The sequence below is a fragment of the Lycorma delicatula genome, chromosome 5 (genome assembly GCF_047948215.1).
Source record: "Lycorma delicatula isolate Av1 chromosome 5, ASM4794821v1, whole genome shotgun sequence".
Classification (NCBI taxonomy): domain Eukaryota; kingdom Metazoa; phylum Arthropoda; class Insecta; order Hemiptera; family Fulgoridae; genus Lycorma; species Lycorma delicatula.
In genome coordinates, this window is record NC_134459.1 from 118,830,387 (window position 1) to 118,843,886 (window position 13,500).

The 13,500-nt window shown below is 29.0% G+C and overlaps 1 protein-coding gene across 1 annotated transcript; it reads right to left on the bottom strand.

Moving 5' to 3' along the window:
- Positions 1 to 2,187: 2,187 nt before the first annotated feature.
- On the bottom strand, positions 2,188 to 9,640 carry LOC142325733 (uncharacterized). The gene is made up of 3 exons (XM_075367765.1): positions 8,287 to 9,640; positions 3,669 to 3,877; positions 2,188 to 2,376 (listed from the first exon to the last, which is right to left on the bottom strand). Exons 1-3 carry the CDS (start codon positions 9,638 to 9,640, stop codon positions 2,188 to 2,190), a joined length of 1,752 nt encoding a protein of 583 aa, XP_075223880.1.
- Positions 9,641 to 13,500: the final 3,860 nt, after the last annotated feature.

Genomic DNA, 13,500 nt, shown 5'->3' on the forward strand with positions numbered 1-13,500 from the left:
TACACTGATTTGAGTACTAGATGGTGGATGCCAGTGTTCTTTGGTGGTTGAGTTCAATTAACCATACATCTCAGGAATGGTCAAAGTGAGACTGTGCAAGACTACTCTTTATTATTTACATTCATACATATCATACTCTGAAGTATTATCTGAAAGGTAATTACCAGAGGCTAAGCAGGAAAAAGAAAGAAGGTTGCTTGATCCCATCCACCAGGTTGGTCTAGTGGTGAACGCATCTTCACAAATCAGCTGATTTCAAAATCGAAAGTTCCAACATGGATACCAGGTGTTCTTTGTTATATGGATTTCAATAAACCATACATCTCAGAAATGGTTGACCTGAGATTGTACAAGATTATAGTTAACAGTAATACCCGACTGATTCCCAGAGGCTACATGGGGAAATAAGGTTGCTTGATCCCAGTTCCAAAGGGATAAAGAGGTGTTTCAGTGATATTTTAATATTGGTTGGAGTAATAAATATACTGTAAACTCTTAGATCATTGCACATCTTCTAAGTTACCAAGTGCAATAATAACTCATTACTAAAATGCCAAATTTCACCCAATAAATAAATTAAATAAAATCCTTCAATGGAAAGTATGCCATAACGAAAGTTACTGCATAGTCACAAAGTGGAAAGTACCTTCCTCAATTTTTACCACACAAAAATTATATATATAACATGACATGGTTTCAGCAGGATAAAGGTACCTCCTCATCATCAATTCTTTCAATAATTCCTTCAATAAATTCATTATTCAATTAACATTCATTATTATTATTATGTTGACAAACTATTTTCTAAGATGTAAATTTAAATTGTAAGCTTCATTTTTATTATATTGAATAGTTTTTTTTTTATTTACTACTTTTAATAGAATTAAGGTACCTATGAAAACACATTCTTCAGTAGAAAATAATTTAACATTAAAGTTAACCATTTATTTTTTTTAATTATGTCTTATTTATTATGCAAATTGTCACAACCCATATAATTTTTGTTGTTTTCAGGGCATTTCTTTTTGATTTAATTTTTCATTAGTATTGGAAAAATTCAATCATATATGAGAGGAGGAGAAAGAATTTTTTTTGAGGGTAGTGGAGTGCAAAAGATATATACCAGGTGATTTAAAAAGGATCTCACTACTTATTATTCGGTTAATGTCTCATTTCAAAAACACATTAACTGTATCACAAACAATTTTGGTTTGATATGGCTTTGTAATACAACATACATCCCACCTGATCATTCCATTCCAGAATGTAGCCAGCAAGTCGGGCGTTACCTTTGCAGCTGCAGCATTAATTTTGTCTTAGTTCAACAAGAAGGTAAAGGTGGTATATAAACCAGACCTTTAATGAAAAATCTGGCAAGTAAAGTGGCTATTCAGTTGGACCTTTATGACCAATTCACCAACCTGGAAATCTAATAAAGAAAATCTCAGCTAGGAGGTAGTGAGGTGGTGCCCCATCTTCCCTTTAATAATGGCATCCACAATGACTGTGGATGCCATTGTCTTAACTGAGGAATTAGAAAATTTTAAATGATAAATGATACCATGTTTGCTTTGGGCACAAAAAACAGATATCACACATTCAATGAATGCAAAGTTTCATGAGGATTTTATTTCGGCAGTTATGGGTGTTCACCTTGCCACTGATGTGAAATGTTGATTCATCATTAAATTGAAAATTACATCGTCATCTGCAATTCTATCATACACAACTGCAGCCAACTCTGTAATGTGTTGAACCATGGTTAGTTTTGTATAGCTTTAGTGCAATCATTTTGCTCCAAGTTGTTTCAGGAATGTAGTTGCAGATTACATGCAAAGCTTTCTCCCAGTGTAATAGAACCTATCTCAATGAAGGTGTGTGGTGCCAAGAGTATACTAGAATGGATCTCTAGTCATACTTTTTCATACTCTGTATGAAATAATTACGAACTGTAAAATTTGCTTGAAACCAACACACCACAAGCAAATTCCACACCAGTAAATGTTTCCATTTTAACAACACTGGTGGCCAAATTCAGGTATGAACTATATGAGTCAAAACCTAATGGGTTTTGACTAAAAACTTTTAAACTTATGAAATGAGACCTCAAGAATCTAAAGTTATCTAAATAAATTTTCCACATAAGTTTTTATTTATTATTAATATAAACAGAAAATAAATTCTTAATTATTCTGTAATTTCTTCTTCTGTGGTTTCTTCAGCACTATCAATTATATTTTTGTAAACTGTATTCTGAACTTCTCTTTCATCTTCAGAAGTTTCATAACTTTCATCTTTCACTGATGGTTCCACTACTGGTAATGACGATGCCCTTTCAATGTTTCCAAATGATTTTATTAAAATATCACCTGCAACCTAAAACAATCATTTTCAAGTATTAAAGTTTGGTTCTGATTTTTAAAGCTGACAAATAAATGAAATAGTATTATCAATATTCAGCTGCACTATTTATTCAAAATTTTTAAAAGCAGTATAAATACATTTATATACTTGATAAATATATATAAAATACTTGATAAATACATTTTTAAAACGTTAATTTATATTTATGATAAAATAAGTAAAGCCTTCATACAAAAACAAAGTTTTACAAATTAGTGTTTTTACAAATTAAAAACCATTTTCACAGACAGATGGTGTTAAGTGAATTTAGTGTAACATATCGCAATCATATAATCTGTAGAAAATTAATCAAATCTTTATTACAAGCATAACTATAGAGCTCTTTGCTATTTGAATTACTAAAAGATAAAAATAAATTTTATATTAATCTTTTATAAGCCATAACTATAATCTTTTATAAGCCATAACTAATTTGTTAATCCATTTAAAACTAACTTAACCATTCATAGCACCATAAAACAAAACAGATGGAACTGGTCTTTCAACATGATGCACCAATAATGAACAGTTGAGCTGTGATTAACTAACTGAATTGAATAAACTTAAAGCTTAACTAGTAAAGCATCTAATTGAACCATCTGTTAAACCAGAAATACCAGGCTTTGCCTCTCATAATTTTTTTCTGTTTATCAGTTAAAATTTTTCATCAGTTATGAAAATAAAAAAAGGTAGGGTAGGATGCAATAATCCAGTATTTAATTAATAAAAGATTAATTAAACAAAACATACTTACGAAGCATGTTAACAGAGAACTGCAAAAATGAAATGTAAATAAAATCACGTAGCAAGGCTAAGTAAATAATTAATAAAAATAAATAGTAGTTATATAATATAAGAATATATTTCACAGCAACTTATTTATTAGGTGTTATGTAAACAGTGTTCTATATGTGTGTGAAACATGAAGAAAAAAGATAGTGCTAGACATTTAAAATACATCCATGGAGAAAATAAGATGATGATGAAAGTAGATGAGTTGAGAAATTAAAAAACACAATTTTTTTGTAAACAATTTAAAAGAAAGTACAAGCTATCACAAACTGAAATGTTTTGCTGAAAATTGGAAGAAAATGTTAATAGTGTGCTACAAGGGCTCTCTATCAAATCCGATAATAATTATCATTATAACTTTAGGACAGGTTACAATGATGGTGTACTTAATCTAATCTGTTTTTCCAGTAAGTTGGCTAGAGTTGAAAAACAAACTAAAAATAACATGTCTGCTTTTAAAAGCAAAAATTTACCTGGAGTCTTTGTTTTTCTCCCTCCAGAATTTTTATTGCATGCATTTCTTCTTCTAAAACTTGTTTTCGTTTATATTCATGGTATAATCTATGAGCTAAAAAATGAACTGGATCATGTGGTCTCCTCCAAGCAATCTCTGCTAATGCTTTTACTAAAACGTTTCCAAGTTCTCTTTTTATATATGCTGTATCTTTAGTTGGTTTTGCTGCTAAAATAATATCATATAATATTTTTTTAATACTTTTGTTGTAATTAATCAGTTTTGCCACATTAGTATTAAAATTAAATGAACTTTTGAAATAATACACATTAATCATACAAATGTTAGTAATGAATAAACTATACATTATCTAGATTTTTTGTTATAGGTTTATTAGGAATTTAGGACATTAGGATAAATCAAGGGAACCTGATACAAAGGCTGCTGGGACCCAATAATTATGAATGATTACTACTGCTCTGTAAAAAATGAAAATTTTACTCATTTTTGTATTTTCAGTATATTAACATTTTATTCTTACATAGCCTAACATATCACTAATTGGACCAAGATTTCTCAGAAAGAAATCTATGTAGTTGTAAAAAATATATTTTTAACATTCAACATCAGTAGGACTTAAAAAGTTCTTTTAATAAGGTTTTATAGTTTTCTTCATCTTTTTCCTAAAAATCCTTTTACCATCTTGATTTCCATGCTGATAATCCCTTTTTGTTAAGTTCTAAAGGTTTGAAGTATTCACCTTCTTGATCTATGGCCTTTAGAAAAATGTTTATTGCTTCTAACTTACATACAGTGGAGGAAAAATATATATATTTACATTCTCAAGTTCAGCAAGAGGGATGTACAAGATACTTTAATCACCTGGTTCAAAAGAAGTTTTTCTTTGACAGACTTTTTTTTTACAAAACGATAAGTTAATTGCATTCAGAATGCAATAACGCTGACATATATTTCACCAAAATTAATACAGATGGCTTCTTTTTCCCCTGTAGAGTAAAACTGCTTTTAGGTCGCACTTAGATGAATCAATAAAAGGGTACCATCCTGTGGATTTATAGTGTATTCCTAGTTCAGTTATTAAGGCATTGATGTCACAGTTTAAAAAAAATAACCCTGAAAGGTCAACATTTCTTTTTCTCAAGGAATACTTGTTCCACTAGCTAACAGTTCCACTTTTGGAATCCAGTTTTTTTCCCCAAATCATTTAATTTATTTTAACAGATAAAATGGGTTCATTGGTTATCTAAGGACTATAAGTGGTATCACAAGTGCTTTGATTAAGATCTATTAAAAGTAAATCTATTCAAAGAGAAACCAGTCTTAAAGTTGATGGCATTTGAATATTCAGGTTTGTGTTTTTTTTTTAATTTTCGTAAAGACAAAGGTAACAATTGTAAACTGATGACACACCATCTACTGATATCTGGTAGACACACCAGATCAGAGGGACAGAAAATGGTATGGAGCTTCTGTTGCCTTTTATCCACCAAACTAGTCACATTACAGAGTTTTTTTATAAATTTACCTATGGACTAATAAAACATCCACAAACATAACATAATTTATCTGATGAATTTTTACAAGATTTGTGATGAAAAATTGACATTTTGAAAGTAAACTCCAACTCCCCTTAAAAAACATGCAAACACACTGAAGAAGGACTGTCTTTCTACTAGCGGTAAAGATACTTGAAAAATTCTATAAAGAAATGCAAAACCAACAAGATCAGTTTTGTGAACATGCTTAGAAAAATGTGAACTATTCAAGTTTGATGATATGTCCACATCAAAGCAGCAAACAAGTACTTTAGTTACAAATATATTTCTTAGCAGTAAACTCTTAAATGATTATTTATTTATGTTTTTAATGACTTAAAAACCTGCTAGTACTGACAGTTTCTTTATAGCCAAGTGTGCTGCTGGGATTTAAAGTTAACATAGCCACATTATAGATAAATATATAGTGAAGAAGTTCAGATTCTTTATTGAGAATATCAGACAAAAGTCCTTAATTTCATGCCAGATTTATATGAATATAATAGCTAAAGCAAGGTAGTTAATAAAGTGGTAGTGTATGATATATTAATAGATCCAAGTAAATACACTTACAAAGGAAAATTATGCTTACTTTTATTTATCAAATTATCTTGATCTATTTTCTTACATTGTAAAAAGTAATCTTTAAAGCCCTTTATAGAGCAGGTAAGCGTGTCAGTTTTGAATTTTCTACCTTATTTTTTTCTTGTATATTAATCATAAAGGCTGTATATCTTGTTTTTAACTTTAGGTGTTTCTCGCCCTTCTATCAGCATTATTAATTCTTTCTCTTTAAATACTGCTAGCTTTGAATGTTTATTTTTATAAATACTTCCACTAGTATTCCTCAAATATATCCAGCAAATTCTGTTATAGTTTCATCAAGCAAACAATTAGTAATAATTTTGAGTACACATGCCTAACTTATTAAAAATGTGATTATATATGGGTACAGTTCTTTAGAGTTATTGAAAAAAAAATGTTTAGGGTATAGCATTTGTGTGAAAGAAAAGTAAACAAGTTGTTCACCATACCAAACAAGTTATTTGATTTCTTTTGTACTAAACAGAGTAATAATATAGCACAAGGAATTTTACTATTTCATTAAGTTACTTAGGCTGTTAACTATCACACCTGTGTAAATCTGCTATTAATTGAAAAAGAATACTAGTCAGATACTGTAGTTACTTCACTTCCTTCTTTAGAATGAACGCTTACTTGTTTTAATTTTCTTCATTTAATAATTTTTATTACTAATTAAAGTATTTGCTACCTTAACCTGTGCATGAAAGTAAATGAGTGTTATCTGTCCATCTATTCAGCCATCATTCCCAAACAGAATTTTCTTAAATGTTTAATCTGTTTTTTAATGTACCTCTGGGGTTAACTTGTTTTTTGCCTTATTTCACTCTTAGGCTGTAGAATTTCAAAAAATACACTATAACAAAACTACACCCTTCATAATCAAGAATTTTATTATTTTAGTTAAAAAAAATTAATAGTATAATCTTTATAAATTTCTTATTTTTTGTCTAAAAGTTTTTTGTAAGTTTTTCTGGATACTGGTGTCCTCTTAAAAATAAAGATAAACAGACTTTAGATGTTGACAAAATTATGTCAAGAAATTTATAAAATGAGTAAATTAATATCACAAAATAATCATGAATAAAAAACCTTACAACTATCCCCTAATTTAGATTTTGTCATTTATATTAATAATACTGGAAGACAAACTCCTTTTTTTTCAAAAATAAAGAATTTTTTATAATTTTACTTGTATTCACTAGCTCTACAAGTTTGTACTGCTTTTTTTTACGTAGTGGCTAAATATAACAAAACAAGCATGTAAAATTATTACTTTGATTCAAATATGGTCACGCCACTGCAGAATTTCAGTTCCACAACCAGCCAAATCCAAAACTAACCAATTTTTTTTTTGCGTGTTCTGACCACATGACCCTAATTTTTTTTTCGTTAAGGTTTATTAGTATAATCTTATTTAAATAATGGATCTTGAAAAAGTATAGAAAATGATGGAACAATAAATTCAAGAAACATTAAAACCTAAAAAAAAAATGCTAGAGAGCTATATAAATTACTGTACAATAGAATGATTATTTTTCATTGTTGTGAGCATAAATTCATTTCTTTATTTTTTCAATTTATAATTTTTGTCTTTATTTAATGAATATCATTATCAATCAACTTTTAATATATCTGATAGACAATGAAAATGTTATATAAAAAGAAGCAGCACTATCCAAGCCTAAAATTATGAATAACCGTTGGTTTGATATTAAAATAACTAAATTAAAAATAACAGTAACTGTTGATCAAATTTGAAATCTAGCTCCTCATTTATTTTTATTAAATAAATACACCCTTTTATTGTTATATAATTGCTACTCTACATACAAGCCTGTAATATCAAATTATCCTTTCAAGTTGTATTTTTTGATATAGCTGTTTATTAGTTTCAAAAATCTTTACAGTTGTAAAAAAAATGATGACTACTGCTATCATTTTGGCTTCTTAACTCACCATATACTATTGTTGATCATGAAATCAGGATTCACACAATAGAATATGTATTATAATCATAATCTGTTGTCAAAATTTCAACATACTTGTGTAGTTTGATAAAAATGTACACTTAATACCTGTAATAGCTAATCAAGTCGAGACTAAGGAATATACTGGACAGCTCTATTAATAAATAGGTTTAATTTAAGAATGACACAATCTATCTGTTCGCGTTGTAAGGTGAACATTTATTTTTCATCAGGTTCACTTGCCATGGACATAAGACCTCACTGATTGACTTACTGACACACATGCATTACTATAGTTTAACGTATTATGTTTGTGGAGATACCCCTACATAATCCCTAATCCATGAACCTTAGAAAGATAATGTTTTTTGAGATTTAAACAAAGAATGCTTTCTAGGAATTTCACTCTCTAAATAGCAGAAATGAGTATTAATTTTTTTTTTATTAATTAGTTGATCATTGTATGATTTATTTATTAACAAATAAAATGAAAATACAAAAAATAAAATATTACTTACGCCATTTTTACCTTTTAGTTTATCTTCTGGTTCTGCTTCTTTATCTTTATGTTCATCTAATAAAATTTCATGTTTTTCTTCACTTCCCATAGGTAGTTCTTCAGTTAATTCAGCTTCTCCTTCAGCTTTACAAATGTGTGGTATTTCTTTTGTCCTCTTCATTTCTTTTCCCTCTAATGTTAATTCTTCCATCACAGCTTCTGTCTCTTCATATTTTGCCAGTTCTTCTAATGACTCTTCCTCTTTCCCTTCCTCCTGAATTAGTTCTAATAATTCTCCTTCCCCTTCCTCTTGAATTGCTTCTTTTTCTGTTTCATCTTTTAAATCTTTTTCTTCCGTTTCTAGTATTTGTTCTATTTCTGGTTCTTCATCTAACTCTATTTCTTTTGCTTCTGGTTCATCTTTTGTTTCAACTTCAGAATCTAGTTTTTCAGCTTCTAATAATTTTTCTTCTTCTGTTTCAAATTCTGCTGTTGGTTTTTCTTCTTCTGATTCAATTTCTGCTGTTGGTTTTTCTTCTTCTGTTTCAAATTCTGCTGTTGGTTTTTCTTCTTCTGATTCAATTTCTGCTGTTGGTTTTTCTTCTTCTGATTCAATTTCTGTTGTTGGTTTCTCTTCTTCCAATTCAATTTCTGTTGTTGGTTTCTCTTCTTCCAATTCAACTTCTGTTGTTGGTTTCTCTTCTTCCAATTCATCTTCTGTTGTTGGTTTCTCTTCTTCCAATTCAACTTCTGTTGGTTTCTCTTCTTCCAATTCAACTTCTGTTGGTTTTTCTTCTTCTGATTCAGCTTCTGATGTTGGTTTTTCTTCTTCCAATTCAGCTTCTGTTGTTGGTTTCTCTTCTTCCAATTCAGCTTCTGTTGGTTTTTCTTCTTCTACATCTGTCTCTACTTTAGCTTCTTCTAATGTAATGTGTTCAGTTTCATCTGTAGCGAGTTCAGTTATAATTTCCTCTCCTATGTCTACGATTTCTCCCTCATATTCATCATCTCTTTTCTCTTCACTAATTTTTTCACTTTCCTCAAGATCTGTTAATTCATCTATATCCGTTTTACTAATCTCAGAAATAGATGAAGCAATTTCCTCAATTTCATACTGTGTACCTGTAGTTATACAAGATTCAATTCTTTTCCCTCCGTAAGTTTTTGCCCAAGGCGGAATGCATTTTAAACGTATGTACTCATTTTCATCCTTCTCTTTTCTATCTTCCTCATCCCTTTTCCTTTTTGCATATTCTATGGCTTCTAGTATTATTGATTTTGGTAGGTTCATTAAAGCTGAATAGTCTATTAGATAAGCATCATCATCATCATCACCATTATTTTTCTTATTTTTATTGCTACATTTTCTCTTCACGTGATCCATTTTTATTTGTTAGTGACGTTTCTCTAATTTCTGTCTTTTAAAACACGCTCCGGTTTCTTCTTTTTTTTTTAACAAAAGATAACCTTATAAACTTGCTCTAAATTATAAAGCAAAACTTGTTCTGAAATTAAACAAAATGTATATATGAGTAGAATTAGACCATGCAATTCAACAGTAAATCTTTACTTTACCACATGTACTAACTGTTAAAATTTTGACATTTTATATATATATTATATTTATTTGATTTTTCTTAAATATATAATTTAAATGATTTGCTTTCTAAATCATGGAAATATGCTTCCAGAAGATCTTTTTTTAACTAATATTGTTTTTCTCTTTTTCCAATGGTGTTGTAGAATTTTAATCACAGTCAATTGAGAAAAAGTTAATAAATAAACTCAAAGAATGAATGAGGGTAAAAAATTAATGAAAGCTGAAAAACTTACGTGCTGAAAGAACGAATGAGTGAATTTCTAAACTATAGCACAAAATAATACAAAGTTAAAATAATTATTATTAAAACAATAATTACTACCACTACAATAAGCACATCACCTAAGTATTGCAGCAAAAAGTCTAAAACCTCACATACTCTTATACTAAATTATTATCACATTATATGATATCTTCATATAATGATATACATGTGGTATTGTACAATCTATGTAATACCTAAACCTTATATTCTGGTACATTTAAATTTCCATCACTTACACCAATTTCTAAAATATAGTCACTCGCCTATTAGATTTTATCAAACATCTTTTTTTTTCATTAATTACGGTATTTTTAATTGTACGTTTCCTACATTCTTTTTAAAAGATAAGTATACATTTAAAAAAAGAAGAGACTGCTAGTAATATATTTTATTAATGTTTGATACTCAAATTTTTTAAGTTTTCACAACTTTTAATTAATAAATTAAAAAATTATTTATTTAATAAAATATAAAGAAAAGAAAAAAGCATTTCTAAGTGATTTGAAATGTAAAAAAATTTATTGAGGAATATTTTTATAAACTTATTATTATTTATTTTTGATTTGCATCTTGTTCTGCAGGATCACATTTTCTTTTCAGAAAATTTTATATATCTATTGGCAATGATTGCATGCTTCCCTTTTCATCAAGTTAAAAGAAATTTTCATCTCAATGGGATTTTTTTTAATACAAAAAAATGATTTATGCATTTATTTCTGTGATGTTCAGAACAGAGTAAAATAAGTAATGACCATCTTTTAGTTATTCTTGAAACAGAACTAGTGCTAAACTTTTTATTGATGGTGTCTGCTCCCACCTTTTGTTGCATGGTTGGTTTTCTGGCTGCAATAATGACTGGTTTTCTGGTTCTGTGTCTGTTCCTATTTCATCCTGCATATAAGACCCAAGTATTATTGATTTATTCTTTTTGGATGCATAGCTCAACAGTCTTCTCTTTTTGAAAACAATAAACAGAAATTCCAGTGACTAGCCATGCTTGAAACCTTTGTTGTGGAACAACAAAAGAGATTTCCACCAATTCTTAACACAGCCTGGTTTCAACAAGACTGAGCAACGTCACATATGCTCGAATATCGATGGCAGCTGTACGCCGATTGTTTGGACAACGTGTCATTTCACGAAATGGTGACGTTAGATGGCCTCCCAGATCGCCTGATCTCTCGGCTTGCGATTACTTTTTGCGGGGTCACCTTAAAAGCAAAGTGTTCCACAGTAGACCTGCTACAACGGAAGAACTGAAGGCAAAGATCCGAGAAGCAATTGCGGAAATTCCAGTTGAGATGTTACGTCAAACCATGAACAATTTAACGAAGAGACTTCGTGAGTGTTTCCGTAGAAGAGGAGTGTTTACCTGCAAGATGTCATCTTTAAAATATAAACTAAAATGTATGTATCCTAAAATGGCAACATTAGTACAATTACATGAAATAAAATTAATTTTCTAAAAAAAATTTTCATTAACGTTATTTAATTTTTTAAATTTCCCATTTCTTTGAATCACTTGTAGTGTTGTCTATTTAAAATTTTTTCTTTCAACATCTCCACCATCTCACTAGCCATAACTCACAAATGAAGCATTTTAGGACATATGCTTATATGATTTTTTTCATATAAACATATGTCATAAAATGCTTCATTTATAAGTTACGGCTAGTGAAAGATTTCGCTCAAATTAAATCTACCCTGGTAAAATGAGATTGTAACAAAATTTTAGGATGTTAATTAAGGAGCAGAATTAGTGATTTCTTTTGTTTTTTGACCTGAAAACTCTAATAAAATATGCCACAGAATCATATTTGCAGTAGAGTTTTTGAAAAATCTGGAGTGGAAACCAATAAATTGGGTTAAAAATTCAGCTTTTCATGTTTGATGTACATTAACTTTTAACATACAATAACTGTTAAATGGTAACAAACACAAAACGTATAGAAAATCTAATGTTTCTTTGTTTTATTCAACTTATCCTACATCTTTTTATTCAAAATTAAATTCTCTACAAACTTTGTTAAAATTTTTATTATTTATTACCCATTTTACAAAGTTATTAAAATACTGGGTTTCTTATCCCATTTTATTGGTTTTCACTCCATATTTCAGAAAAACTACTGCAGATATGGTTCAGGAACCTATTTTGTTCAATTTTTCAGGTCAAAATTCATAAGAAATCACTAATTCTGCCCTTTAATTAACGTCCTAAAAATTTCAGTATGACCTCATTTCACCAAGGAAGCTGAAATCTGAGCAAAATCTTTCACTAGTTGTTACTCACAAGCAAAGAATTTTAGGACATATGTTTATCTGAACTTTTTCCATTATTTCCATGGGTAGAATAGCTTATGAAAGTCCAGAAAGAATTTCATGTTACACTCTGTATAGGCTTTTGTTTCTTAATCTCATAAAAATTCAATATATTCATCAATTTTTTTCTTTCTCATTCCCAACATTGTTGTTTACTGAAGGAATTCAATTGATTACATTAAGTCTCAATATTATATGAAAGACCCTGTCATTAAAAGCTTTAATCTTCTTCACCATCCAAAAAAGCCATTCACTCACTCAAAATATATCCCAAAGTCATGTTTATTGCTGACATTATTAAAAATAAGATAATTGTTGTTGCTAATAATATTGTTAACAAATAGTTAGGAATGAAATGTAAATTACACAAGGGTGGCTGAAAGTACTGTGGATTGTCGAACATGACACACAATGTTCCTTGTTAATAATTCCAGTTATAACTGAAAAGGAAGTCATCTCCCTCATCACAGACTAGATCACAGACATCTAGATGCACTGACATAGCAGGCATACTCAACTCCATATCAATGACAACTGACAAAAAATCAGAGGACGTGGGTCAACGAGTGCATTACATTTCATAAAATTATTTTACTTCAAAGAAGTGTTAATTTTTTAAATATATATTGTTACTGTATTTATACTAACTGTAAATATTTAAAAGGAAGAGGGATGTCTATTTCTGTTACACAACCAATCCTCGTGATGAGTGTTAAGACTCTGGTTTCATTTGCTCAGTTTTTATTAAAAGAAGAAACTAAATTTTATTAAATAGAGCAACTTTAAATTTTATTAATGGGGGACTTAATTTTAAAATAAGAATTTTAACTTTTATTCTTACTCTTTATAAATTCTCACTTTTTTTTTTTACTCTTTTAAATGAATTGGTCTATTGCCCTAATTTTTATTCAGTCTTCTTCCATTCTTCAAAGACTCAACATGTTTTTTGTTACGGATGTATAATTAATTGATATAATAATGATATATATATATATATATATATATATATATATATATATGAATTACAAGTTCAAAGTATAATAAAAATAATTTAGATTAT

Coding starts and splice junctions, on each gene's coding strand:
- LOC142325733 (XM_075367765.1), bottom strand. CDS start 9,640: ATGGATCACGTGAAGAGAAAATGTAGCAATAAAAATAAGAAAAATAAT. Junction 3,878..8,286: donor ACCAGAAGATAAACTAAAAG/GTAAAAATGGCG, acceptor ATATTATTTTAG/CAGCAAAACCAACTAAAGAT. Junction 2,377..3,668: donor GAGAAAAACAAAGACTCCAG/GTAAATTTTTGC, acceptor TGATTGTTTTAG/GTTGCAGGTGATATTTTAAT.